General features: G+C 43.4%; 2 protein-coding genes across 5 annotated transcripts; one reads left to right on the forward strand and one right to left on the reverse strand.

Moving 5' to 3' along the window:
* Nucleotides 1–4,088: 4,088 nt before the first annotated feature.
* Nucleotides 4,089–6,842, reverse strand: LOC139570495 (endonuclease domain-containing 1 protein-like). Its single transcript, XM_071392402.1, has 2 exons — nt 6,238–6,842; nt 4,089–5,030 (listed from the first exon to the last, which is right to left on the reverse strand). Exons 1-2 carry the CDS (start codon nt 6,529–6,531, stop codon nt 4,404–4,406), a joined length of 921 nt encoding a protein of 306 aa, XP_071248503.1. The 5' UTR covers nt 6,532–6,842; the 3' UTR covers nt 4,089–4,403.
* A 7,348-nt stretch (nt 6,843–14,190) lies between these two features.
* LOC139570496 (UDP-glucuronosyltransferase 2A2-like) lies at nt 14,191–17,823 on the forward strand. 4 transcript variants are annotated; one of them, XM_071392403.1, is made up of 2 exons: nt 14,191–14,366; nt 15,881–17,823. In XM_071392403.1, exon 2 carries the CDS (start codon nt 15,890–15,892, stop codon nt 17,495–17,497), a length of 1,608 nt encoding a protein of 535 aa, XP_071248504.1. In that variant the 5' UTR covers nt 14,191–14,366; nt 15,881–15,889; the 3' UTR covers nt 17,498–17,823. The 4 variants fall into 4 exon arrangements, with proteins under 4 accessions (XP_071248504.1, XP_071248505.1, XP_071248507.1 ...); XM_071392404.1 differs by having other exon boundaries at nt 15,886–17,823; XM_071392406.1 differs by having other exon boundaries at nt 14,191–14,361; nt 15,886–17,823.
* Nucleotides 17,824–27,932: the final 10,109 nt, after the last annotated feature.

Consider the following 27,932-nt stretch of genomic DNA (forward strand, 5'->3'; position numbering starts at 1 on the left):
TTGTCATACCTGTGGTATATGGTGTGATATACCATGGCTGTCAGCCAATCAGCATTCAGTGCTCGAACCACCCAGTTTATAATAAACCTTAGAAAATTGCAGAAATGTGTTACAATATATTAAAGAGCCAGTTGCGGACCCAACCCTATGTGTCATTTCCTCACCTGTACAGGTTGTCAGAGAACTTACTCCAGTCATCATTCACCATTCCGTTACTATTTCACAACCAAAACAAACTGTGAATGTATCCAATGAGTTTGCAGGGTCACACGCTTATGTAGTTATTGTGTGCTAGGAAAATGAAACCAAATACTAAACTTTTGATTACTTGAATAAATTGTGGGCTATATTTTAACAAACCTAATGCAGCAGGGGGGGGGGGGGGGGGGGGGGTAGAAACATTGTTGCTATTTTCACAACTGGGCACAGTAGCAGGCAGTGGTGCGAAAGGGCTGGGTTTTGTGTTGAGGCTTGACATCTCACTGGCCAATCAGAACGTGCTCCATGGCCAAATACGTGGAGGCTTCAAGTTGTGTTTTTATGGTCTTTTATGTATTGCATTGTCATCAACTCCAAAATTAATGTTAGTCCTTTATAGCCTAATTCGTTAAATAGCCTGCCCCATATTTGCTAAATATGTTGAATATCTTTGCAGTACACATTTTACATTTTAGTCATTTAGCAGACGCTCTTATCCAGAGCGACTTACAGTAGAGTGCATACATTTTATTACATACTGAGACAAGGATATCCCTACCGGCCAAACCCTCCCTAACCCAGACGACGCTATGCCAACTGTGCGTCGCCCCACGGACCTCCCGGTTGCGGCCGGCTGCGACAGAGCCTGGGCGCGAACCCAGAGACTCTGGTGGCGCAGCTAGCACTGTGATGCGGTGCCCTAGACCACTGCGCCACCCGGGTAGCCTCCCGCAGTACGCGCAGTACACATTGTTCTAGTTGCATTGCTTCAATATGGAAATACATAGTTAAACATAGGCTATAGCATTTGCACTGATATAGGGGCTATCAGCAGACTGTAAATTGCAGTCTGGAAATGGACATGCCAAACGCCAATATTGCCATAAGCAATATTCAATTCACTAAACTGTTGATAAAGCCTAAAAAGACAGTTTATAATTCTAATCAAATTCTATTAAAAAACGAAACAACTTGTTTTAAATAGGCTATGTCTAAGTACAGTTACAGGCACCATGATTGCTCCCCGTGGGTTTATAGCCTAACAAGGATAAGCCAACTTATTTTCACAGGAGCTGTACAAAGATCCAATATAAAGAAAAAGGGGGAATGTCCACTCACCAATATACTGCTCCCAAATGTAAAGTTTTATAAACATCATGGATCCATCTTACGTATCGTATTTGCACTTCTCCAGAAATAGCAGACGAAATTGCATTGCCTTCCAACCATGTACCTTCTCAACATAAACCCAAGTTTGGTTTTATTAAATTAAACGAAAAACGAATAATCTGTTTTTTAAAACAACAACAATATTTCTGAATTGGATTGAGTCAGAAGCATGGTGTCATAAATAGCATCTTTTGTTCCATGAGCATAAGGCAATGTGTGCACACGTAGGCCTCTTCGGCAGGAGGCACTGCAACTCTCGCCTCTCGCATCTCCAAAATAGTTTTTTAGGAGCATATACCCATGTGGGTGATTGAAAGATGAACTGAGGTCCAATATACCAAATTATTAGGGTGAGGCACATGGGCTACAGTGGCGGTCAGTGCCATTTAAGATGAGGGAGGACCATTGTTTTTTCATGAGCATGGCCTTATTTCTATTACAGTGTATTGGATGACTCTCATTCATATTCCATTCACCCAGTTCAATGTTACAGCGATAGGTTTAGGCTACTACATGATACTCAAATTTTCCCTATACCCATCATGAGGTTGCTACAACCTATGAATGAAAGTTTACAACGTAGATGCACACAGGTCAAGAGACAAATTTAAGGTGACAGAGTGACATTCAATACCGAGAGTTTCTATTGGACAAATTCAGGTATGTTTATCCCCGTTTGTTCTGTTTGCTTCTGTTTAAAAAATGTTTTTCAACAGAGTCGGCAGAATGAATATACCCCTGATCACACATTAACAGAGTTCACTCTCATAACAGCCACGTTGTATTCCTTCTCTTCCCTTCGCTTGAGGACTTCAATTTACCACAAATCTGCCGTATATGAAGTTTGTGGAAAACACGTTCCAAGCCAAACCTCTACAAACAGCCTACATCGCTGTCACCATATTAGCTAAAGTAACGTCATAGTCAACATAGCTAATAGAACTAATGAGCTAGTAAACCCGCTATAATCAGCTAAAGCTCAATGAAATAATTTCACCAATTTAGTAATGGGCAGTTTTTTCACAAATAGTTACATAGCCTACATGGAAATTACCTATAAGATACATTTTTATTTTGCCTGTTCTACCAACTCACCATTGCCCATTCTAAACAGGGTTAAATATCTAGTTCTAGTAAAGTTCAGCGTCAGTCCACGGGGGGGCACTGTGTCACTGTCAGAAGATATGTACCTCAGAAAAACTTTCTCTTATCTCTTTGGTCTCATCTTTTCTCTTATCTCTCGGTATCTACCGAATTGACTAGCCAGCCAAGCTAGCTACAGAAATGAAACCCATCAAATACACTTGTTGGAAATCAACACTTTTCCAAATATCATGACTTATATCAACATCCTTAGTTTGCCCATTCACTAAATACACTGTTGAACAACTCTGACTGACACCCAATAACTTAAGGATGCTGAGCGCTATATTCAAATGCCAGTATGCATTCTACAAACAGTGGAATAGCAAGCAACGCTAAAGAGATTGAAAACGGGTTAGCATAACTCTAGCCAAACAAACAAAAAACATTTTTCTTAATATTAGCTCGCTGGCAAGTATTTATGAGGCCAGCAAACACCTTCCTTACACGCTAGGAACGTATTTCCTCCAACTGTATAATGATAAGGTGCCTCTCGGTCCCAAAACACAAGTTTTCTGGAGATTTGTGGAAGAAGTGCTGATGACGTCGCCCACTGAATGCGCTTTCGGTAACCTGATTGTGCCCAGACTGAGAAGAAATCCGCACACAATACATCCCTGACCACCACCTGAAGTGTTCGGCCAGATCTGAACTTAATCAGACCACAATGCGACTTTTGTGCATCTTAGACCCGTCTTTTCAATGCGATCTTCGTATTCTGATCGCAGAAGTCGAATGTAAGTGACAAGTGTAGACACAACCTCAGTTACTGTTCGATTGAACGTTAGAATGGGTAAAATGAGTGACCTAAGCGACTTTGAGTGTGGTATATTGTCGGTCCCAGGCCTGCCGGTTCCAGTATCTCAGAAACAGACGGCCTTCTGGGCTTTTCACGCATGACAGTGTCTAGGGTTTACTGAGAATGGTGCGACAAACAAAAAACATCCAGTCAGCGACAGTGCTTTGGGCAAAAACAGCTCGTTGATGCGAGAGGTCGAAGGAGAATGGCAAGAATCGTGCAAGCTAACAGGCGGGCCACAAACAGGGAAACTACAGCGCAGTACAACAGTGGTGTGCAGAACAGCATCCCGGAACGCACAACTTGTCGGTCGTTGTCACTGGATAGGCTATTGCATCAGATGACCACACCGGGTTCCACTCCTATCAGCTAAAATTAAGAAGAAGCAGCTCCATTGAGCACGCGATCACCAACCCTGGACAATTGAGGTGTGGAAAAATATTGCCTGGTCCAACGAATCCCCGGTTGCGTCATGCTCATGGCAGAGTTTTGGCATAAGCAGCATGAGTCCATTGCCCCATCCTACCTGGTGTCAACGGTACAGGCTTGTGACAGTGGTGTAATGGTGTGGGGAATGTTTCCCTGGCACACGTAGTTCCTTGATACCAATTGAGCAATATTTGAACGTCACACCTTCTAGAATCCATGCCCTGAAGAATTCAGGCTGTTCTGGAGGCAAATGGGCATCCAATCTGATACTAGAGGGGTGTACCTAATTAACTGGCAACTGAGTGTATGTCATAACTGTTTCCAATGCTTCAAAATGAGACTCTTGTAGTTTGACTTTCAGTGACATTTTATTATGACATTTGGGACACATTTCATGCGTATTACATTATTTTGACACTGTTATATATAAAGTGTTACCATATTTTTGATGTCCATGATTTACTTCTTACCTAGACTGTTGAGCAAACTAGACCATTTTAAGAGCACGTGTGCTAAAATTGAGGACATACTACTTGTGATGTTAGTGCCAAATTAATTGAAAAAAAATGTAATTTTGCTGTCTATGCACACATGATCCATTACAATACACCCCCCTTAGAACATGAACTTGATAATCTATTAGATATGCATATGGTAGATATGGTCATTGTAACCCAGAGCATTGTTCATAAAACACACTGATGACGGTCCCAAATCGCTCCTTCAGGTACATCTCCAACGTATCCAGAGGCATACGCCTTACATCGTAACCCCAGAACCTTTTGTGACTGCTTTTGTCAATGGGCACAATCTCTTCTGTGCTGTTTGGGTCATTGCGTCCAATAGCAGCATACGTGGGGAAAACCTTGCTAAGATTAACCTTGTTAAGTAGACTCTTGTTGTACTTAGGGCAGCAGTAGGCTGACCACATGTACTCCGGCACTGCCACTCGATGACCCTTGATCCAGTGCTTGTTGTCCAGGTAGGGAATAACCCCCGTCACAACGTAGGCCACACCGAGGCAGTAGGAGCCCAGAGTGTGGTTGACCTGGTTCTCCAGTGTCTCCCAGGGCCCGTTGTTGGAGCCAACCTTCTGAGGGACCACGTTGGTCAGGGTGAAGGTGGACGAGCGGCCCTCCTGGGTCCGGTGGTGAAGGCTGGGGTTGAGGTGCCCCCGAGTGTAGGAGGAGTTGGTATAGTCCAGCTGGACGGCCTGGCTGTTCACCACATTCGGGTCCAGCTCACCTATTGGGAAGGGGGTCATGTTGCCATCCGCTGTGGCGTTGGCTAACTGGAAAGGGGAAATGTTGAGGGTCAACAAAGCGTTAAGGGTTCGAAAATGGGAGTTTTTGAAGAAGCTATCTTGTGTTGAATGTTGCAGTAAGTGGGGGCTTTCCCAACAAGACAAACCATGGCACAGTACATTTTGGCTTCAGTGAACTGAGAAACATAATTGTCTGCAGATGATGAGGCTCTATGCCAACCACAAATGTGTCTGTTCTCGTTTTTTTAAATGAGCATTTCCTCTTTTTAAATCTAGTACAGAACACTCCAGTCATGCTTGTTATTTACAAATAGCATAACAATTTCTTATTTTCAAAATTCAGTGTCATGCGTAAACCAAAAATTGTGATGGCTGTTTAATCACCCTCTGAATCCCAATTTCATTAAAGGGATATTACACTCTAAAATCTAATTTTGTCAGATGTTTTTATAACTCCAAAGTAGTCTAATGTAAATATGAGAGAATCTGGAAATGATATGGTGTTTACCTGTTCAATTCATTTTAGATTATAGAGTATAGCTGGATCTACAAAACAGATTCCTCTTGTCAATAGAATACTTTGTAGTCTGAAAACCTCTAACAAAGTTTGATTATGGGGTGTAATGTCCCTTCAAAGGGGAAGTTCAGAATTTTACAATTGAAAGTGATACTTGGGATTTTGGCAATGAGGCCATTTATGTACTTCGCTAGAGTCAGATGACCTTGTGGATACCATTTTATGTATCTGTGTCCAGTATGTAGGAAGTTAGAGGTAGTTTTGCGAGCCAATGCTAACCAGCGCAGTGACTGGAAGTCAGATATGGTAGCAGATGCCCATATACTTCCAGTCATTGCTCTAACGCTAGTTAGCATTGGCTCGCGAAACTACCTCTTAACTTCCTTCCTACTGGACACAGAGACATACAAATGGTATTCACGAGTTTATCTGACTCTGGGGAAATAAATAAAGGGCCTCATTGCCAAAATCCCGGAGTATCCCTTTAACTTTTAACAGCCACTACAAACACCAGCTAACTTTTGGCACTGCTAGCTAAAAATCAATAGGAGTGATTGGAGCAACCGTGTGTTTTCCAAAATGTCATGGCCAAATCAAATGATATCTGCTCAATTATTTGGTTAGACATACTTAACGGTGATAGACTACTTTCAGGGTAAGGAAACATCTAACATCAAGTTTTAAAATACTTAACTTTCCCTTTTAGTAATTTGTTACCTGTGGCTCAAACTTCCAGTTTGCTGGGGGCCTTTTCCCTTCTGGCGGGCTGAACATGTAGGCAGAGAACCTTGGCGAGCGTCGTGGGCGGCTGTACAGCGAGGCGAAGTGGTACTGGTTCTCATAGCGCTGACAGATGGAGGTCCCCGACAGACCCTTGGGGGGCCACGACCTGTAGAAGAAGTTCAGACATGGGGCAAAGTCCCCCACATCAGCAGCACACAGGGACCACCAGCCTGCCAGAGCTAGAAGGGCCAAACCCACAGAATGAAGATATGCCTTTCTGGTTGACATGCTGGAGCTGTTGCTGTAGTCTTCCAAAAATGTAAAAGATAGCAACACCCCAAAAAATGGACTACGACTAGATGTATTCTTTTCGATTCATGGTGCCCTGTGATTCAAAGCTGATGCCTTTCAATACAAAGGTCTTTCTTGCAGCTTCAGAGGAAAGTGTTCAGAAACTGTCCGCAAAGCCACAGAAAAACAACTAGCGAGGAGACATACGTATCTGCTATAGGTTCTCAATGCGCCACCCCTGTCTCATGCTGTCACACACTCGTGATACTTGGGGATTGGGAGGTTAGGGGTGGATTCATGGTTGACTAAGCGTTTGACTATTAACACTTATGCAAGGAGAGCGAGGGGGTGTTACGAAAGCAGCTTACTTATTAATGGAACATGAATCTCACTGAAACAGGAAGGATGGCTGGCCGCCTGGCCTCTTATGCACTACGTCTCTTACTAGAGAACGAGAAGAGCTGAACCAGCAAAGAGTGACATTTTTTTTTGTATGCACTCACTTCACTAAAGTGAGTCCGCTAAATGGAATATATTATTCATATTTTGTCGAGTTCGATTATGTTGATTTCCTCTAGGATTCAATCAAAGAAGTATTGTCGACAATGGGTCTTCAAAAAGGGAATTTCCCTGATGTTCTTGGATCACATTCATGGTAAACTCTACGTATGTCGGCTCAAACGTAAATTACCTTTAGAAATCAAGTACAATGTCGACAATGCGTCTTTAACTGAATCACAGGCCTTAGTTAACACAGGTGTTAATCATTAGACAAAAGTTGACATCATTGCAGAGCTGCGTTGTTGTTGAAGGTAAATCCACAATAGCATGTTATCTCATGGTTAAACATTGGCTTGCACTTTTGAGTTAGTTAAAAGTCCAGTGCAGTCAAAAACAGGATTTTCTTGTGATTTATATACACTGGGTGTATAAACATTAAGAACACCTGCTCTTTCCATGACATAGACTGACCAGGTAAATCCAGGTGAAAGCTATGATCCCTTATTGATGTCACTTGTTAAATCCACTTCAAATCAAATCAAATCAAATCAAATTTTATTAGTCACATACACATGGTTAGCAGATGTTAATGCGAGTGTAGCGAAATGCTTGTGCTTCTAGTTCCGACAATGCAGTAATAACCAACAAGTAATCTAACCTAACAATTCCACAACTACTACCTTATACACACACACAAGTGTAAAGGGATAAAGAATATGTACATAAAGATATATGATTGAGTGGTGGTACAGAACGGCATGGCAAGATGCAGTAGATGGTATAGAGTACGGTATATACATATGAGATGAGTACTGTAGGGTATGTAAACATAAAGTGGCATAGTTTAAAGTGGCTAGTGGTACATGTATTACATAAAGATGGCAAGATGCAGTAGATGATATAGAGTACAGTATATACATATGAGATGGGTAATGTAGGGTATGTAAACATTATATTAAGTGGCATTGTTTAAAGTGGCTAGTGGTACATTTTTACATAATTTCCATCAATTCCCATTTTTAAAGTGGCTGGAGTTGAGTCAGTATGTTGGCAGCGGCCGCTAAATGTTAGTGGTGGCTGTTTAACAGTCTGATGGCCTTGAGATAGAAGCTGTTTTTCAGTCTCTCGGTCCCTGCTTTGATGCACCTGTACTGACCTCGCCTTCTGGATGATAGCGGGGTGAACAGGCAGTGGCTTGGGTGGTTGTTGTCCTTGATGATCTTTATGGCCTTCCTGTGACATCGGGTGGTGTAGGTGTCCTGGAGGGCAGGTAGTTTGCCCCCGGTGATGCGTTCTGCAGACCTCACTACCCTCTGGAGAGCCTTACGGTTGTGGGCGGAGCAGTTGCCGTACCAGGCGGTGATACAGCCCGACAGGATACTCTCGATTGTGCATCTGTAGAAGTTTGTGAGTGCTTTTGGTGACAAGCCGAATTTCTTCAGCCTCCTGAGGTTGAAGAGGCGCTGCTGCGCCTTCTTCACAACGCTGTCTGTGTGGGTGGACCAATTCAGTTTGTCCGTGATGTGTACACCGAGGAACTTAAAACTTTCCACCTTCTCCACTACTGACCCGTCGATGTGGATAGGGGGGTGCTCCCTCTGCTGTTTCCTGAAGTCCACAATCATCTCCTTTGTTTTGTTGACGTTGAGTGTGAGGTTATTTTCCTGACACCACACTCCGAGGGCCCTCACCTCCTCCCTGTAGGCCGTCTCGTCGTTGTTGGTAATCAAGCCTACCACTGTAGTGTCATCCGCAAACTTGATGATTGAGTTGGAGGCGTGCATGGCCACGCAGTCGTGGGTGAACAGGGAGTACAGGAGAGGGCTCAGAACGCACCCTTGTGGGGCCCCAGTGTTGAGGATCAGCGGGGTGGAGATGTTGTTACCTACCCTCACCACCTGGGGGCGGCCCGTCAGGAAGTCCAGGACCCAGTTGCACAGGGCGGGGTCGAGACCCAGGGTCTCGAGCTTGATGACGAGTTTGGAGGGTACTATGGTGTTAAATGCTGAGCTGTAATCGATGAACAGCATTCTCACATGGGTATTCCTCTTGTCCAGATGGGTTAGGGCAGTGTGCAGTGTGGTTGCGATTGCGTCGTCTGTGGACCTATTGGGTCGGTAAGCAAATTGGAGTGGGTCTAGGGTGTCCGGTAGGGTGGAGGTGATATGGTCCTTGACTAGTCTCTCAAAGCACTTCATGATGACGGAAGTGAGTGCTACGGGGCGGTAGTCGTTTAGCTCAGTTACCTTAGCTTTCTTGGGAACAGGAACAATGGTGGCCCTCTTGAAGCATGTGGGAACAGCAGACTGGGATAAGGATTGATTGAATATGTCCGTAAACACACCAGCCAGCTGGTCTGCGCATGCTCTGAGGACGCGGCTGGGAATGCCGTCTGGGCCTGCAGCCTTGCGAGGGTTAACACGTTTAAATGTTTTACTCACCTCGGCTGCAGTGAAGGAGAGCCCGCAGGTTTTGGTAGGGGGCCGTGTCAGTGGCACTGTATTGTCCTCAAAGCGGGCAAAAAAGTTGTTTAGCCTGTCTGGGAGCAAGACATCCTGGTCCGCGACGGGGCTGGTTTTCTTTTTGTAATCCGTGATTGACTGTAGACCCTGCCACATACCTCTTGTGTCTGAGCTGTTGAATTGCGACTCGATTTTGTCTCTGTACTGGGACTTAGCCTGTTTGATTGCCTTGCGGAGAGAATAGCTACACTGTTTGTATTCGGTCATGCTTCCGGTCACCTTGCCCTGGTTAAAAGCAGTGGTTCGCGCTTTCAGTTTCACGCGAATGCTGCCGTCAATCCACGGTTTCTGGTTTGGGAATGTTTTAATCGTTGCTGTGGGTACGACATCGTCAATGCACTTCCTAATGAACTCGCTCACCGAATCAGCATATTCGTCAATATTGTTGTTGGACGCAATGCGGAACATATTCCAATCCGCGTGATCGAAGCAGTGTAAGCAGCAACCAGTGTAGATGAACCAGTGTAGATGAAGGGGAGAAAACAGGTTGAATAAGGATTTTCAAGCCTTGAGATAATTGAGACATGGATTGTGTATGTGTGTCATTCAGAGGGTGAATGGGCAAGACAAAATATTGAAGTGCCTTTGAACGGTGTGCCAGGTGCACCGGTTTGAGTGTGTCAAGATCTGCAACGCTGCTGGGTTTTTCACGCTCAACAGTTTCCCGTCTGTATAAAGAATGGTCCACCACCCAAAGGCCATCCAGCCAACTTGACATAACTGAGTCAACATGGGCCAGCATCCCTGTGGAACGATTTCGACACCTTGTAGAGTCCATGCCCCAATGAATTGAGGCTGTTCTGATGGCAAAAGGGGGTGCAACTCAATATTAGGAAGGTGTTCCTAATGTTTTGTACACTCAGTATATATCTTCACACTATGAGGTTGAAATAATACTGTGAAATTATGAAAAATGTTAATAATGCCCTTTTAGTGTAAGAGCTGATTAAAAAGGCCGCCTGAAAGTTCAGCCTATATAGGTAGGATGGAGTTTTGACCTGCCTGGTTACATCACAGGGCAGTAAATTAGTTAAAAGACCAATAAAAGAGAGTTCCAAACGTCTCTGACAATAACAGCTAGTTTTCATTTCCCCCTTCCCTCTGGGCACAATTGGGTAACATTTTAGTGAGTGCAATTGATTGATCTTGAGTGCTTTTTCAGTGACACACAACACAAGTATTTGTATTTTTTTTTCAACTCTGATTTAATTAACCAAGATTACAGTGTTCACACACCATATTACATAATGAGACACTTAAGCATGCATGCACGTGAGATAAAGGGCTTTCACACCAAATTGGCTTGGAGTGGTTTTTCCTATGTCTGGCACGTTTCCACCTTAGTTTAGTTAGTTTGGACTGGTGTGAACACTATGGGCACTCGGGAGCGTACCTAACAACGCACCACGGTTCGCTCAAAAAGACTGGTCTTGGTCCGATTCCATTTGAACCGTGGTGCGGTTCAATGCAGGTGAGAACGCAGTCCAGACCAAACACAGGAAAGAACCAGAGGCGCGCAATATTATTAGTTGTTTGACGGTGAGCATTTGATGAAATAGACACAGTACCATAACTTTATATCTCTCAAACATTATGTGAGTAGCAGCATATTTATGAGCGCATCCAATGCAGATTAGGGGAGATGTGGGCTATTCTGGGTATATAGAATAGCCTACTGAATATAGGCTATTCACGTTGCAGTTAGAGCGGCTATTGATCTGTTTCCTCCCGCATGTTATTCGAAGACCAATTGAAACAAAAATAAAGTTTGGGACACACAAGTGATGCTTCATGATAATCATAGATGGATTAAACGTGAACATGTTTCTCCAATAAACAAACTACTTGCATGGACATGTGGTTTTGTTTAGGCATTTTAGTTCTTGAGACATTGTGAAACCAAGCGGGCCAAATAAGAATAGAATACAACTCTGATTCGAACTATTGATGAGAACTACAGTGCATTTGGAAATTATTCAGACCCCTTCCCTTTTTTACACAGTTTCTTACGTTACAGTCTTATTCTAAAATGGATTAAATACATGTTTTCCCTCATCAATCTACACACAATACCCCATAATTTCAAGGCGAAAACAGGTTTTTAGAAATTTTGGCAAATGTATTAAATATAAAAAACAGAAATTCCTTGTTTACATAAGTATTCAGACCCTTTGCTATGAGACTCGAAATTCAGCTCAGGTCCATCTTGTTTCCTTTGATCATCCTTGCGATGTTTCTACAAATTGATTGGAGCCCACGTGGTACATTCAATTGATTGGACAAGATTTGGAAAGGCACACACCTGTCTATATAGGGTCCCACAGTTGACAGTGCATGTCAGAGCAAAAATCAAGCCATGGAGTCGAAGGAAATATCCATAGAGCTCCGAGATAGGATTGAGTAGAGGCACAGATCTGTGGAAGGGTACCAAAACATTTCTGCAGCATTGAAGGTCCCAAAGAACACAGCGGCCTCCATCTTTCTTAAATGGAAGAAGTTTGGAACCACCAAGACTCTTCCTAGAGCTGGCTGCCCGGCCAAACTGAGAAATCAGGGGAGAAGGGCCTTGGTCAGGGAGGTAACCAAGAACCCAATGATCACTCTGACTGAGTTCCTCTGTGGAGATGGGAGAAACTTCCAGAAGGACAACCATCTCTGCAGCAATCCACCGATCAGGCCTTTATGTTAGAGTGGCCAGACGGAAGCCACTCCTCAGTAAAAGGCACGTGACAGCCCGCTTGGAGTTTACCAAAAGGCACCTAAAGGACTCCCAGACCATGAGAAACAAGATTCTCTGGTTTGATGAAACCAAGATTGAACTCTTTGGCCTGAATGCCAAGCGTCACGTCTGGAGGAAACCTGGCACCATCCCTACGGTGAAGCATGGTGGTGGCAGCAACATGTTGTGGGGATGTTTTTCAGCAGCAGGGACTGGGAGACTAGTCAGGATCGAGGGAAAGATGAACGGAGCAAAGTACAGAGAGATCTTTGATGAAAACCTGCTCCAGAGAGCTCAGGACCTCCGACTGGGGTGAATGTTCTCCTTCCAACAGGAAAACGACCCTAAGCACACAGCCAAGACAATGCATGAGTGGCTTCGAGACAAGTCTCTGAATGTCCTTGAGTGGCCCAGCTAGAGCCCAGACTTGAACCCGATCGAACATCTCTGGAGAGACCTGAAAATAGCTGTGCAGCGACACTGCCCATCCAACCTGACAGTGCTTGAGAGGAACTGCAGAGAAGAATGTGAGAAACTCCCCAAATACAGGTGTGCCAAGCTTATAGCTTCATACCCAAGAATACTCGAGGCTGTCATCACTGCCAAAGGTACTTCAACAAAGTAAAGGGTCTGGATACTTATGTAAATGTGACATTTCAGTTGTTGTTTTTTTATATCAATTTGCAAACATTTCTAAAAACCTATTTTTGCTTTGTCATTATTGGGTATTGTGTGTAGGTTGATGAGGAAAAAAACAAATGTAATACATTTTAGAATAAGGCTGTAATGTAACAAAACGGGGAAAGGTCAAGGGGTCTGAATACTTTCGAATGCACTGTATGTGTGAAAACACCCTTCAGTGGGGCCTATTGATTGATCTTGAGAGTTTTTTGTCAGTGACACACAAGTGTGTTAGTATTTTTCTGAACTCTGATCTGTGCATTTGTGTGTCTGTGTATGTCCTTTGTGAAATGTTGTCATCTTGGTTGATTAAATCAGATCAGAGTTGAGAAAAATACTAAACACTTGTGTTTTGTGTCACTGATAAAGCACTCAAGATCAATCAATTGCCCTCACTAAAATTCTTGCAGGTTCAATGCAGCCCTTAACTCAATATCAAATCATTTCTGGGTAACACTTAAGTAACTTACTGTGATTGTTTTCATTTAAAATGGTCAAAAAGGAACAAAAATGGCTTCTTTGCAAAGAGGAATTTCTCAAACAAGAATTTACCTCGGACTGTCGAGAGTGCAAGCCAATCTTTAAACGGATACTTTTATTGCGCTAGCGTTAGTGCAATATAGACTTCCAGTCATTGCGCTAACGCTAGTTAGCATTGGCTTGTGAAACCATCTCTAACTTCCTTCATACTGGACACAGAGACATAAAATGGTATCCACGAGTTCATCTGACTCTGGGGAAGTAGAGTTGCCAAAATCCCTAAGTATCAATGAGATGACATGCTATTGTGATTTACCTTCGACAAAAATGCAGCTCTGCAATTTCAACATTTGTCCAATGATTAACTCCTGTGTTAACTAAGGCCGGGATTCAATTAAATAAGCATTTTTGACACTGTACGTCCACACAAACACACAGACTCAGACACACACGCAATGCACCAGCGTGTGTAAATAAAGATTCTTAGTACAAGGGTTATTCCTGATGTGTGTCAAATATGTCTCTTTATTACATTTAGCAAAATTCTCTCTATTGCTTTGTTTATAGAATGTTGTTTCCCTGAGAATGCCTCAGTCTGCATTTTATCTCAGTCACAGCAGGCTATGTTTTTCTATATACCTTGAGGTGGGAAACATTGTTCAGTGCATGGAAGGAAATTGAGGGGGTGGAGTCGGGAAGGGGTGGAAATATTGTTGCAGTGGGGAAGAGAGGCTGCATAGTTGTTCCCCCCCCACTCTTTCTCTCTCGCTCTCTCACACACACACACAAATCTGCTGTCCCGTGTGAATAGACATTATTTTCTCCCCTGACTTTAACCTCTCCCACATTATACAACATCCCGAGACTGCCAGCTCCAGTAAGCCAGAAGGGGCTCAAAGTACGCAGCTGCTCAGAGTTTGTGAAGTAAGGTAGGCTACAATGTTCTCTTCCTTCTCTAATCTAGACAATAACTCAATATTCTTTGCATACAATATTTGATATAGCCACTGGAACACTTAGGTATTTTTATTTCCTATTTGTGGACTGTTGGATTGTCTCTTCTTTATACATTTACTGTATTATTTTCATGTGCTGCAGGACAATTTGAATAGGTAGTGTTGTCTTTTAAATGCTTAGTTCTCTGAGTTAAATGTTGAGGTTTACCCCTTTCCCCCCATGGGACTTTGGTGAAGAGGATATGTGCTCGACCATAGTGGTCATTTGGAGACCATGCTCTTGTATGCACATGGTGGTGTTAAGTCCCCCCTCTGCTGCAGTGTATGCCCTAGAGAATAGTGAATGTGTGTGTGTTTGCATAGGAGACTAGCCACAATATGCATTTCATCAGGCCTTTAAACTCAGTCCATCAGGACTTTAAACTCAGTTCATCTCTTGACAAAAGTACATAGCCTACTAAGGCTGAAAAGTGTAAACCACAGTTCCAATGTTTTGCTAAATTGCGTAAGACGAGCACATCACTAAGTGCACATTCTCTGCCAGTTACATTTTTCCCCTTCTCTTTCTTTTCTTTTTACAAGAAAGAGTCATGTTTTTCCCCAATCTGAGCATTGTAGCTTTACCATCAGCAGTATAAGGATTACTTATGGACCATGACTGTGTCATGAAATGAAATAATAATTTCAGCGCTTAAAAGACTGCTATATTAAATGAAGTGCCCTTTAATATAGACCACATGTAAAATTCAATAAATCCGATTTTTTTAACATGAATAAAGACTTGCTAAAGTGCCAAAGTTTAACATTTTGGCATGTCCCCCTGTGCCTCCCCTCCCCCCATGACTTTATACTTATTTTGTTGCTTTGACAGAGTGATTAATTTTAAGGTAAAAAAAATCAACAACCTGTCCCTCATTTGAAGGTCAACGCTATTACGTGAACTTAACTTTTTCGAAAATATGGTGAAACTATTCCTTTTCAAATATTTTTTTCAAAACAAACATTGCACATCTACTAGTAAAATCATAGAGTAAAAGCAGGTCAGCTGGTTCTACCCTTTTGTCCATTTTCTGGTGTTTTGTGGTGGAACTGAGCGGGTCAAGCATAACACGTCAACCTTGTTACCCAAAGATAGACAAGCTAGAAATGTTTTAAGATAATTATTTGGGTGAAGCTTGCATTCAATTGCCCCTCCTTGTTGCAGACAACAATCTTCCATTCCTCTTGGCTGATTATGGCTGATTTAAAAGGACATCGTCAACCCTGTTACTTTCTTTGGAACTTAATAGGCACTTACTATAGTTTTATTTTATAAGATGTGAAAAGTTTTTTAAAATTAAGTTGAACATGTGCTCTTTCTGACAGAATGTTAAAATTATGTGAAATAAAAAGTATACTTTTTTTCACAAAGTTGTACTACCCAAAAGGGACTAATTTCATGCAATGACCCTTATACATTCTGACATCATTCCTCTCATTCTTCCCAGAGTAGAACAATGAGTGGCCTGAACGGGGTGACCGGTTTCGTCCTTGCGGTTTCGGTGGCCTTCCTCGGTGGCCCTCCAGGGGCTCTTGGGGGCAACATCCTCGTCTTCCCCTTGGATGGCAGCCACTGGGTCAACATGAACCTCCTGATCGAGGGACTCCACGCCCGGGGTCACCAGGTCACTGTGGTGCGCTCGGCCAGCAGTTGGTACATCAAGGAGTCGTCGCCCCACTACCGCTCTATCTCCATCACTGTGCCTGGGGGCATGGACATTGAAAAACAAGACTTCTTTGAGTCCTTCCTCGTCAAAATGCTGGAGATCCAAAGGGAAGGCAATTCGCCTTTGGCTTTTGTGTCCTTCTACTCGTACATGCTGTCGGCGTTGTCAGGAATGCACCAGCAGGCCAGTCAGTTTGTGGTGGAGATGTTTGAGAACAAGGCTTTGATGCAGAGCCTGAGGGATAGCCAGTACGACGTGGTACTCTTGGACCCGGGGCTGCCCGTCGGGGTCCTGGTCGCCCATAAGCTTGGGCTACCCACTGTCTTCAATGTTCGCTGGATCACCAGCGGAGAGGGGCATTTCGTGGTGGCCCCCTCGCCCGTGTCCTATGTCCCCACCGCTGGTTATGCCACTTCAGACCAAATGACCTTCGGCCAGCGAGTTGGGAATGTGTTCCTCTACCTCCTCAACATGATCATTGATATGCTCGTGATCAGCCCACACTACGATAGGCTGGTGAAGAGATACTTTGAGCCTGGTACAAACTTCTACCACCTTCTGCAGGGAACGGACATCTGGCTCATGCGGGTGGACTTTGTGTTTGAGTTCCCCCGGCCCACCATGCCCAACATTGTCTACATTGGAGGCTTCCAATGTAAACCCTCCAAACCTCTACCGACAGAGCTGGAGGAGTTTGTACAGAGCTCGGGAGAACACGGGGTTATCTTGATGTCACTGGGAACTCTTGTCAAAGGCTTGCCCGTGGAGATCACCTCGGAGATCGCCGCCGCTTTCGCCCAACTTCCCCAGAAGGTCATCTGGAGGCACATGGGCAAGCAACCCATCGGCCTGGGCAACAACACCCTGCTGGTCAAGTGGATGCCCCAAAACGACCTCCTGGGCCACCCCAAGGTCAAGGCCTTTGTGGCCCACGGTGGCACCAATGGCCTTTACGAAGCCATGTACCACGGGGTGCCGGTGGTGGGGCTTCCGCTGCTCTTCGACCAGTTCGAGAATGTCTTACGCCTGGAGGTGCGTGGAGCGGCCAAGGTGCTTGAAGTCACCAAGATCTCCAGCCAGAGCTTCTTGGAGGCTGTACAGGAAGTCCTCCACGATCCGTCCTACAGGACCAGTATGGAGCGGCTCTCAAGCCTGCACCGGGACAAGCCCACGCATCCTCTGGACACCGCCCTCTTCTGGATCGAATTTGTCATGAGACACAAAGGGGCCGCCCACCTGCGAACAGAGTCTTACAAGATGCCCTGGTACTCCTATCATTCACTGGATGTGATTGGAGTCCTACTGGCTGTTTTGTTTGTGCTGGTAGCCATTACTGTGGGTTCAATCCACTTCCTGTGCCTCAGACTATGCAGGAAGCGTAAACCCAAACAGGAGTAAGGATTGGCTCTTGAATACAACAGGAAGTGACCTAACTTCTTACCATATGACTGTAAACAAATAAGTTCCACTTTTTCCTCTCAAACATGTCTGTTGGTACTCAACAAGATAACAACAGGATATCTTCATAAAGTACCAGTGTTTTCTTTTTTGTTACACTGTATAGGTTAACATGTATAAAGAGAGCTCACTTTGATTTTTAGCATATATTTTGTATTACCATTGTGCTTTAGCCTTATAACTTTTTAACTCGTATAGTGACTGGGATGACTATGAGCACTACAGTTTGATTCTTTATAATTAAATAAAATGGTTATAAATAACGATATCTGGCACCTTTATTGTGGTCTACCATTTGCTGGGAGATTTTAAGTTACTGGTGTCTTAGACCTAGGACAGAAACAATTCTAACCTGAGATATACACATATGATATCAATGCATGATTTATGAAAAGTTCTCAAGTTCAAGAATCCAGCCCATTTGGAATAGCATTAAAATATATATATATACATACACATGGATGCATACACATGGACTAATGGTTGTGTCAAAATAGTTGAAAATATTGGTGGGATATTTACATTAGGATGAAATTGGAGACTATAAAAGTTCATGGGAGTTTTTTCAAATACTTCTTTCACAGATCCATCTGTAGGGGGAGTCACATGATCCATCCTGCCAGGAGTTAAGCTCTCTCTCTCTCTCTCTATGGTGTCAATGTGTCCACAATCCTCCCCCAAAGGGTTGTCTAACTTCCAGTAATCTGTCTCTCTTCCTCCCCCAGGTCTGCTCAACCAGTACCTATAGGAGTTGATGATACAATTCAGTTATTTGGTAACACTTTATAGTGACTCTCATAAATAAGCTTTAACCGTAAGATGTATTTACATTTACATTTAAGTCATTTAGCAGACGCTCTTATCCAGAGCGACTTACAATGTAAGTTCATACATATTAATCCTGGTCCCCCCGTGGGGAATGAACCCACAACCCTGGCGTTGCAAGCGCCATGCTCTACCAACTGAGCCACACGGGACCTGTATTGTATGTATTGTAAACATGGCGCCCCATGAATGCATATGCCGGGTCAAAATGACCCGATAATGTAATATCTGTATTTTATTTATATGGGTCTAAAATATTATCAATTTTGTGTAACATAATTATTTTGAGTGATGATTTGCACATTTCAATAAATATTTTATTGTTTGACATTTTTTTGTGTCACTCTTCAACAGTTTGATACACATTTCAATGATAACATATTATGAAAATTCATAACAGCTATTTAAAATATTAGCATATTTTTCTTACAATCAAAGTTTCACATTCAACCTTTTGGTGTGAAGAACAAAAGAAAACCAACATAAGCATGTTTTATTATATTTCAAAAAATGTATTTGAAAATCCAAAGTTCATCATCAATATTAACGACTACATTAACAACTGTGAATTTAGAAAACATGAACACTAAAAGGAACAAAGTGTGCGTGTGTGTGATGCTTACTTATGCTGTGTTGTTGTAGCATTTGCTGTCATTAAATGTGAAGGACTGTATGTTATCAAATCAATTCTCTATGTGTAATTGAATTATGCGATTAAACTAATCATGTAACTTTAATTAACTAGGAAGTTGGAGCACCACGGGAAAATGTTTAAAGAGTCTCTATTTCCTAAATTCACTCTTCAGATATTTTCATATCTTATCGATTACAGTCACTTATTAATGTATTATTACCTCATCAGTCATATTCTGAATGTTGCAAACCCTTGGATATCTGCACGAACTGTAGCATAGATCATGAATCAGCGATATACAAATTGGCTTAATTATTGATGAAGTTAGTTAGTAAATAAATCGCAGAATTACATAAACACACACACACAATAGGTCATACATTGGTTACTACGTGATACAAATAAAAAGTCCCTAGTGGACGGAACCAATATGACGGCTTGGTAGACAAAGGAAAGGAGTGGGGACCGCTCAAGAGCAGGAAACTCAGAGCTCATAACTACACTCATAGATATTGCTAATACTATGAACATGAACAACCGCTCATTCGAAAATAAATTGCAATTGACATGTTTACGAGTGTATGCCTTTGCTGTCCCTCTGCGATCGCCGGTCCGTCTGCTGGATAGGCAGTCGACAGAAAGCCTCTGGTTTGTCCATCAAAGATCAAAGTCTGTTGTAGGTTGTTAATATGGATACTTCAGAGTACCATTCGGAAATGTTCTTACATTTACATTACATTTAAGTCATTTAGCAGACGCTCTTATCCAGAGCGACTTACAAATTGGAAAGTTCATACATATTCATCCTGGTCCCCCCGTGGGGAATGAACCCACAACCCTGGCGTTGCAAGCGCCATGCTCTACCAACTGAGCCACACTTAGGATGCGGTTACCAGACTAAAGTATTTAAATAGCTGCAGCCTGAATAACTGGTCTTTAACTGGGATGACCTCCACGTTCTCTGATCTTGTCCTTTGGTAGAGTTGCCAAGCATTTCAACATGTAGCGACAGCTCCAGGTTTTCTGATCTAATGTACATTTTGTTGGGAGTCCTTTATAAGCACTCACCTTGGAGGGCGGTTCCATGACGTTTGGGTATAATGTCTGTGCTCACGGGGGCATGGCCACTGGCTAGTTAAAACTTTATATGAAAAACCATACTCTCATTTAGAAGGCTAACATCACATTTCATATTTTCAAAAGCATTCCTATACTCAATAATTTATTTCATACAACATTCAGATGCAAACACCATAATTGAGAAGCGTATACAAACAAAGATACAGTAATGTGTGTCTCCTGTCCTTCATGAGGTCACCAGATGAAACAAACTGGACATGACTGTCCCTTAACCACGGACCATTTCAACTGCTTGGAATACAGAAATACTGTTAAATTATTCAACCTTTTAATGTCAAAGTGTCTCTCTGTGTTCCACAGTTACATTCCAATCTCGAACACTACAGAGCATAGTCTCCCTCTCCCTCTGCGGGAGAGAGAGAGGGCGCTGTAGAGCGCCTTCAGATCTTCACAGGAGAGTCTTAGTCTTAGTCCAAGCATGTGACGGTGCTCTTTGCAGACGGGTGTGTTGCACTGAGAACACCAGAAGCTCAAATCAAATCAAATTGTATTGGTCACATGGTTAGCAGATGTTATTGCGAGTGTAATAAAATGCTTGTGCTTCTCGTTCCGACAGTGCAGTAATATCTAACAAGTAATCTAACAATTCCACAACAACTACCTAATACACCCAAATCTAAGTAAAAGGATGGAATAAGAATATATACATATGGATGAGCGATGACCGAGCGGCATAGGCTAAGATGGAATAGATGGTATAAAATACAGTATATACATATGAGATGAGTAATGCAAGATATGTAAACATTATTGAAGTGGCATTATTAAAGTGACTAGTGATCCATTTTTTTAAGTGGCCAATGATTTCAAGTCTGTATGTAGGCAGCAGTCTCTCTGTGTTAGTGATGGCTGTTTAACAGTGTGATGGCCTTGAGATAGAAGCTGTTTTTCAGTCTCTCTGTCCCAGCTTTGATGCACCTGTACTGACCTCGCCTTCTGGATGGTAGCGAGGTGAACAGGCAGTGGCAGATGTCACAGGAAGGCCAAAAAGATAATCAAGAACAACAACCACCCGGTTATTGTTCTTGATTATCTTTTTGGCCTTCCTGTGACATCGGGTGCTGTAGGTGACCTGGATGGCAGGTAGTTTGCCCCCGGTGATGCGTTGTGCAGACCGCACCACCCTCTGGAGAGCCTTGCCATTGTGGGCGGTGCAGTTTCCGTACCAGGCAGTAATACAGCCCAACAGGATGCTCTCAATTATGCATCTGTAAAAGTTTGTGAGGGTTTTAGGTGACAAGCCGAATTTCTTCAGCCCTTGAGGTTGAAGAGGCGCTGTTGCGCATTCTTCACCACACTGTCTGTGTGGGTTGTCACACTGGTATAAAGGATTTGGAGATGGGTGCGGGAATACCCAACAGGGATTTTTAATACACCCAAAACAAACACGTATACAAAACACTGGGCTGTACCCAAACAAAAGAGCGAGGGTAAACCTCGTTGAACGACACGGGATGATACCCGTAATACACAGTATATAAAGCACAAATAACAGCTGCACCAACGCATAGGTACTCACACGACCAATTGACATGGGAACAATAACCGACAAGGACAGAGGGAACAGAGGGCACAGACAGTTAAAGTCGGAAGTTTACATACACCTTAGCCAAATATTTTGTGAAGTGCACCAGTCCCTCCTGCAGCAAAGCACCCCGACAACATGATGCTGCCACCCCCGTGCTTAACGGTTGGGATGGTGTTTTTCAGCTTGCAAGCCTCCCACTTTTTCCCTCCGAACATAATAATGGTCGTTATGGCCAAACAGTTCTAACACCGCAGGAACCTGCCCACCTCCTCGTTGACCCTCTCCACCTGCCCATTAGCTTGAGACCGATACCCAGAGGTGAGACTGACCGTGACCCCCAGGCGTTCCATGAACGCTTTCCATACCCGTGAGGTAAACTGAGGGCCACGATCTGACACAATATCCTCAGGAATACTGTAGTGCCAGAAGACGTGCGTAAAAAGATTCTCCGGGGTTTGCATGGCCGACGGAAGCCCAGGCAGAGGAAGGAGGCGACAAGCTTTGGAGAACCGGTCCACAAAGACGAGAATGGTGGTGTTTCCCTGGGAAGGAGGAAGGTCAGGGGCAAAGTCCACCGAGAGGTGAGTCCAGGGTCATTGTGGAACCGGCAGGGGAAGGAGCTTTCCGTAAGGGAGGTGTCTGGGTATCTTAGACTGAGCACAGATGGAGCAGGAAGAGACGTAAACCCGGACGTCCCTAGCCAAGGTGGGCCACCAGTACTTCTCTGTTAGGCAGGCGATGGTACGGCCTATCCCGGGATGACTCGACACAGGTGCCGTGTGCGCCCAGGAAAGGAGGTGGTCCCGCACGCCTGTGGGCACATAGACACGGTTCTCCGGGCACTGTGCAGGTGCGTGTTCCGTACGCAGGGCCTGCCGTATGTCGGCGTCCACGTCCCATACCACTGGCGCGATGATGCAGAACGGAGGGATGATGGGGGTCTCCTCTCTCTGACTCTCCTCTGCAAGACAGGGTGTCCGCCTTCACATTATTCGAGCCTGGCCTATAGGAAATTGTGAATTGGAACCTGGCGAAGAATAGAGCCCACCTAGCCTGTCTTGGGTTTAGCATCTTCGCTGCCCTGATGTACTCCAGGTTGCAGTGGTCCGTCCACACCAGGAAAGGGTGTTTGAACCCCTCCAGCCAGTGCCTCCACGCTTTCAGAGCCTTCTTGACCACCAAGTGTTCCCGGTCCCCTACGTCGTAGTTCCTCTGGACGGGACTCAGCTGCTTAGAATAGAAAGCGCAAAGCCGCAACTTTAGAGGGGTTCTGTTACCCTGGGACAGCACTGCCCCGACTCCTACTTCGGAGGCAACCACCTCGACGATGAAGGGGAGTGAGGGGTCAGGATGTGCCAACACGGGAGCTGTGGTGAAACGTTCCTTCAGCGTTTCGAATGCCGTCTCCGCCTCCGCTGTCCAACGAAGCCGCTGGGGACCTCCTCTCTGCAGGGAGGTAAGAGGCGCGACCACTCCCTGATGTCTCTCTGGAAAGCAACCCTTTCCATAATTTAGTCTACCTTGTTATCTAGAGACTGGACATTGGCGAGTAATATACTCGGAAGCGGTGGGTGGTGGGCACGCCTCCGAAGTCTGACTAGGAGGCCGCTCCGTTTACCTCTTCTGCAGTGACGCTGTTTTGGGTCGGCCTCTGGAATCAGATCAAATGCCCTGGGTGGTGGTGTGAACAAAGGATCCGCTTCGGGCAGAGCTTGCATCTCTTCTGGCCCTGGCGGCTCTGAGTGGTGGTGGCATGGCTCTCTTTCACCACCCCACATCTTTCCATTGACTCAATGCTTCTGTGGAGATGGGAGAACCTTCCAGAAGGACAACCATCTCTGCAGCACTCCAATAATCAAGCCTTTATGGTAGAGGCCAGATGGAAGCCACTCCTCAGTAAAAGGCACATGGCAGCCCGCTTGAAGTTTGCCAAAAGGCACCTAAAGGACTCTCAGACTATGAGAAACAAGATTCTCTGGTCTGATGAAACCAAGATTGAACGGACGGAATACCAAGCATCACGTCTGGAGGAAAGCTGCTCATCCACTGTGACGCAGTTGCTGGGGATGAACCTTCCTCTACAGTTTGCTAGGAAAACGTCCCACACATACGGGAATGTTGCCAGGTGGTCCGTTGCCTCTCTGAACACTCTGGTCCTCTTGTCATCAAGCCTCAGGTAGTGTCGGACATCCTCATTTCTTCCGACCGAGATGGTGGCCTTATACATTGGATTCTGCAGTGGATCCAAAAATAGCTTCTATTTGGAGACATCCCACCTTTTCTCCATGCCGGCGAGGAGGGTTAAACCAATAAAGGCCTTTAGTTCCTCTTTGTTGACCTCTCTCCACTCTGTCCCTTTTACTGTCGCTATTCTCCGTCCTTCTAAATTTGTACACTTTAGGACCTCCTCAATGATGTTGTCACTAATGAACAGCTCGCAGGCAACTTTTGGTGACACAACTGTTGACCCTGGCACAGGCCCTGGGCAGCTCCTCAGGATGTTAATGCTTCTGGTCCTGCCTTTAGTGTGGGGGGGTGTTCACTCCAGTAAGACCCCTTTTTACTCAGTTGGACTACCAGGTGCATCCACAACTCCAACTTGACCCACAGGCACGTAGTCTGTGTCATCTGAATTGGATACCTCATATTCTGAGTCAGAGGCACCAATGGCTTCCTCATCCAGCATCTGTAAAACCATTTTGGTTGTATAGCTGGCAACATTCTTATGAGCCTCCTTATGAAACTCCTTATACTCAATGAGTTAAAAAGGAGAAAAGAAAACAGTGGTTAATGAACATTTAAAAACAAGATATTTAATACATATTTTATTAATTACTTTGATTTTATTGTTGTAGCAAAAAGAAAGGTCAGTTTGACGAGTGCAATGCAGTGAATTCCATAGGAAATACATATGGGTCATATTTTGCCCACATATGAAAACTTGGGGGTAGTGATGCAAAAACTTCTATTTTTTTGATTAAAAAACAAAACTAGGATGTTAGAACATTAAAGACATATTATTTAAGGAATTTCTGGAATTTTAGATGATGACATTTAAGGTGGGGGATCAATACAGCAACAATTTTTTTTTAAGTGAGACTCAGCGATATTACGTTGCCACGGGTAGCACCGCAGATATTCACTTTGTGCTCACACAGTCACACAGAGTACCTGTGCATGTGACCGGGTGTGCTTCATGCTGCTACAACATGATTGTTACAGGGACAACATTTCAGAGAACTTTAGCTTCGCGCTTCAACAGTCTCTTTGGAGGACAAAAATGTACTTTGCTTTTACAGCTTTTTCTTTTTTTGTTACATGTACATTCTACACATTTTACATACATGGCATTTCTCTTTCTTTTCTGCACAGGCAGAAACATGGCAAGAATATAGTTACTGATACATCACATCCAGATAGACAGTACCCAAACACATATATCGTGTTTTTTTTGTCATAACTATTATAGAACATGAGCTTTTAAACCCACCCCTACCATAAACTGCCCTCATGATTTCCATGTGTCATATACAGTGGGGAGAACAAGTATTTGTTACACTGCCGATTTTGGATGTTTTCCTACTTACAAAGCATGTAGAGGTCTGTAATTTTTATCATAGGTACACTTCAACTGTGAGAGACGGAATCTAAAACAAAAATCCAGAAAATCACATTGTATGATTTTTAAGTAATTAATTTGCATTTCGTTGCATGATACAAGTATTTGATCACCTACCAACCAGTAAGAATTCCGGCTCTCACAGACCTGTTCGTTTTTCTTTAAGAAGCCCTCCTGTTCTCCACTTATTACCTGTATTAACTGCACCTGTTTGAACTCGTTACCTGTATAAAAGACACCTGTCCACACACTCAATCAAACAGACTTCAACCTCTCCACAATGGCCAAGACCAGAGAGCTGTGTAAGGACATCATGGATAAAATTGTAGACCTGCACAAGGCTGGGATGGGCTACAGGGTGATCACCGAGGGTGATTAACAAGTATCAAATACTTGTTCTCCCCACTGTATTTTTCAACTGTGCTGTGATGTTTCACATACATTCTGAACCTTTCTAATCGCGTAGTATCTACATTGTAAGATGTAGAGATAAAGATTAATATTTGTACTAAAAACATTATTATATTGTTGATTGATTGACTTTCCAAATCTCCCTAGGGTTCATTTTAGGTAAATGTTGGGATTTTTCAGCCATTCCTGAACCTGTGATCAGAAATAAGCTTCATAAGGGCAATACCAGAATAAGTGATATAATGATTCTGTCTCTTCATAGCAAAATCTGCAAAGCTGAGATGGTGGTATGCCCCATATACATAACAATAATTTTAATTGAAAAACTCAAAGTTTGAATCAAGCATTGTTTTGTGTATCAGGTGGCACATTGAAAGTCTCTCCCCAACTATTTTGCAACTTGCATGGCGCAGCTTTCAACATTTTGGTCCTCAAATGAAACTGGTATATTTGTAAATATATGACTGTATATTTATGACTTTTTTTGTGGCAATTTTGGTCTTTCATAAGTAATAATGTTTCTTCTCCCCCTTTCACCTGCCTCCTCCATTTTTGCGGTAAAGCTGCAATGAGTTGGTTGTAAATTTGGATAGAGCAAACATTTACATATATTTTTGTTAGCTGCACATGTGACATAACTCGGCCTGTCCTATTCATAATATCATTAAGAAAGATAATTCATTAAAAATACAGAAATAATGTTTTTTTTAATCAATTAGTGTTTTTGACTTTAACCATAATATCTGTTGTAAGATTTGTTCAATTTTTTCTGGAAGATGAAACTGGAATTGCAACCAGCTTTGTATGGCTTGTTTTGAAAATACTTTTGGAAAACTTTAAATTAACTGAAAGTGAGTGGTCGCTTCAACCGAGCTGGTTGTTGCAGAAATTGGCCCAATATCGCTGTTTACTTCAGGCATTTTGTATTTATTTAATTTAACTGAGAACACATTTTCATTTACAGCAACAATCTGGGGTATAGTTACAGTGGAGAGGAGTGAGCCAATTGGAAACTGGGGATGATTCAGTGGCCATGATGGTATGAGGGCCAGATTGGGAATTTAGCCAGGAGGACACCCCAACTATTACAATAAGTACCATATGATCTTTAATGATCACAGAGAGTCAGGACACCTGTTTAACATCCCTTCTGAAAGACAGCACCCTATACAGTGTAATGTCCCCAATCGCTGGGGAATGGGGATATGATATTTTTTAGACCAGAGGAAAGAGTGCCACCTACTGGCCCTTCAACACAACTTCCAGCAGCATCTGGTATCCCACTGAGGGACTGACCAGGACCAACCCTGCTTAGCTTCAGAGGCCAGCCTGCAGTGGGATGCAGGGTGGTATGCTGCATCATTAACTCAACCTTTAATACATATGTGACCTGATTCATGAAACTAGGGATATGTCTCAAGTCACGACTTCACAGGACAGCTGTTTGAATGTAAAAAATATTATTTTCAATCAAAATGCTCTTTTTGACAGAAATGCCTTCTCGAACATGTGAACATTCATGTGCCTTAATATCAAACTTGTATGCCATCTGTAAATATGAATAAAATGGTTAAATTATGAGTCTAGTTGGTTTAGCCATAGAAAAAGTGGGCAACCTTCCCGCTAGCCATGATTGGCTGAGATAATGAGTGGGCTGGACATGCCGAGAGATGAGTTTGGATTGGTCTGCCATATAGCACGCGTCTCTCTATTGGAGCTGGTCTAGGTAATCCTGTCAAACGCCGTTTAAAAATAAATGTATTGTCTATTAAAACGGCATAAACCTAATGTCAAGTTAAAGTGTACTGTTAGCTAGCTAACATTAGCTGGCTGGCTCACTAGCAAACATTATGTGTATGTTCTCCACTTTCTGGAGGACCGAGTTTTGAAATCAGTGGAATTCGAGTATGATAGCTAAGGAGATGGGGAAAACACCAGTCTGGATTACATAGTCAAACTAAGGGAAACAATGCATGACATCAGACAGGAGACGTGTCCAACCATGACGTATACTGGTAAAATAGTCTAGCTAGCTACATTTTCAGATAATACACGCTTCTAATTTTGACAGAAAGTGGTTTAATTTCAAGTGTACTGTTAGCTAGCTAACGTGAGTTAGCTGGGTCACTTGCTAACGTTATGTGCATGATCTTATTCTTCGTATCTCAGACACATTTGCTTGACTAGTTATAGCCATAGAACCTGGTTGCTTAGCTAC

This window comes from Salvelinus alpinus, chromosome 3 (genome assembly GCF_045679555.1).
Source record: "Salvelinus alpinus chromosome 3, SLU_Salpinus.1, whole genome shotgun sequence".
NCBI classification, from domain to species: domain Eukaryota; kingdom Metazoa; phylum Chordata; class Actinopteri; order Salmoniformes; family Salmonidae; genus Salvelinus; species Salvelinus alpinus.

What these genes read in the sequence shown, in the direction of transcription:
- LOC139570495 (XM_071392402.1), bottom strand. Translation starts at nt 6,531, where the DNA reads ATGTCAACCAGAAAGGCATATCTTCATTCTGTGGGTTTGGCCCTTCTA. An exon ending in ACTGGAAGTTTGAGCCACAG is followed by an intron (nt 5,031 to 6,237) that starts GTAACAAATTAC and finishes TCCCCTTTCCAG; the next exon opens with TTAGCCAACGCCACAGCGGA.
- LOC139570496 (XM_071392403.1), top strand. Translation starts at nt 15,890, where the DNA reads ATGAGTGGCCTGAACGGGGTGACCGGTTTCGTCCTTGCGGTTTCGGTG.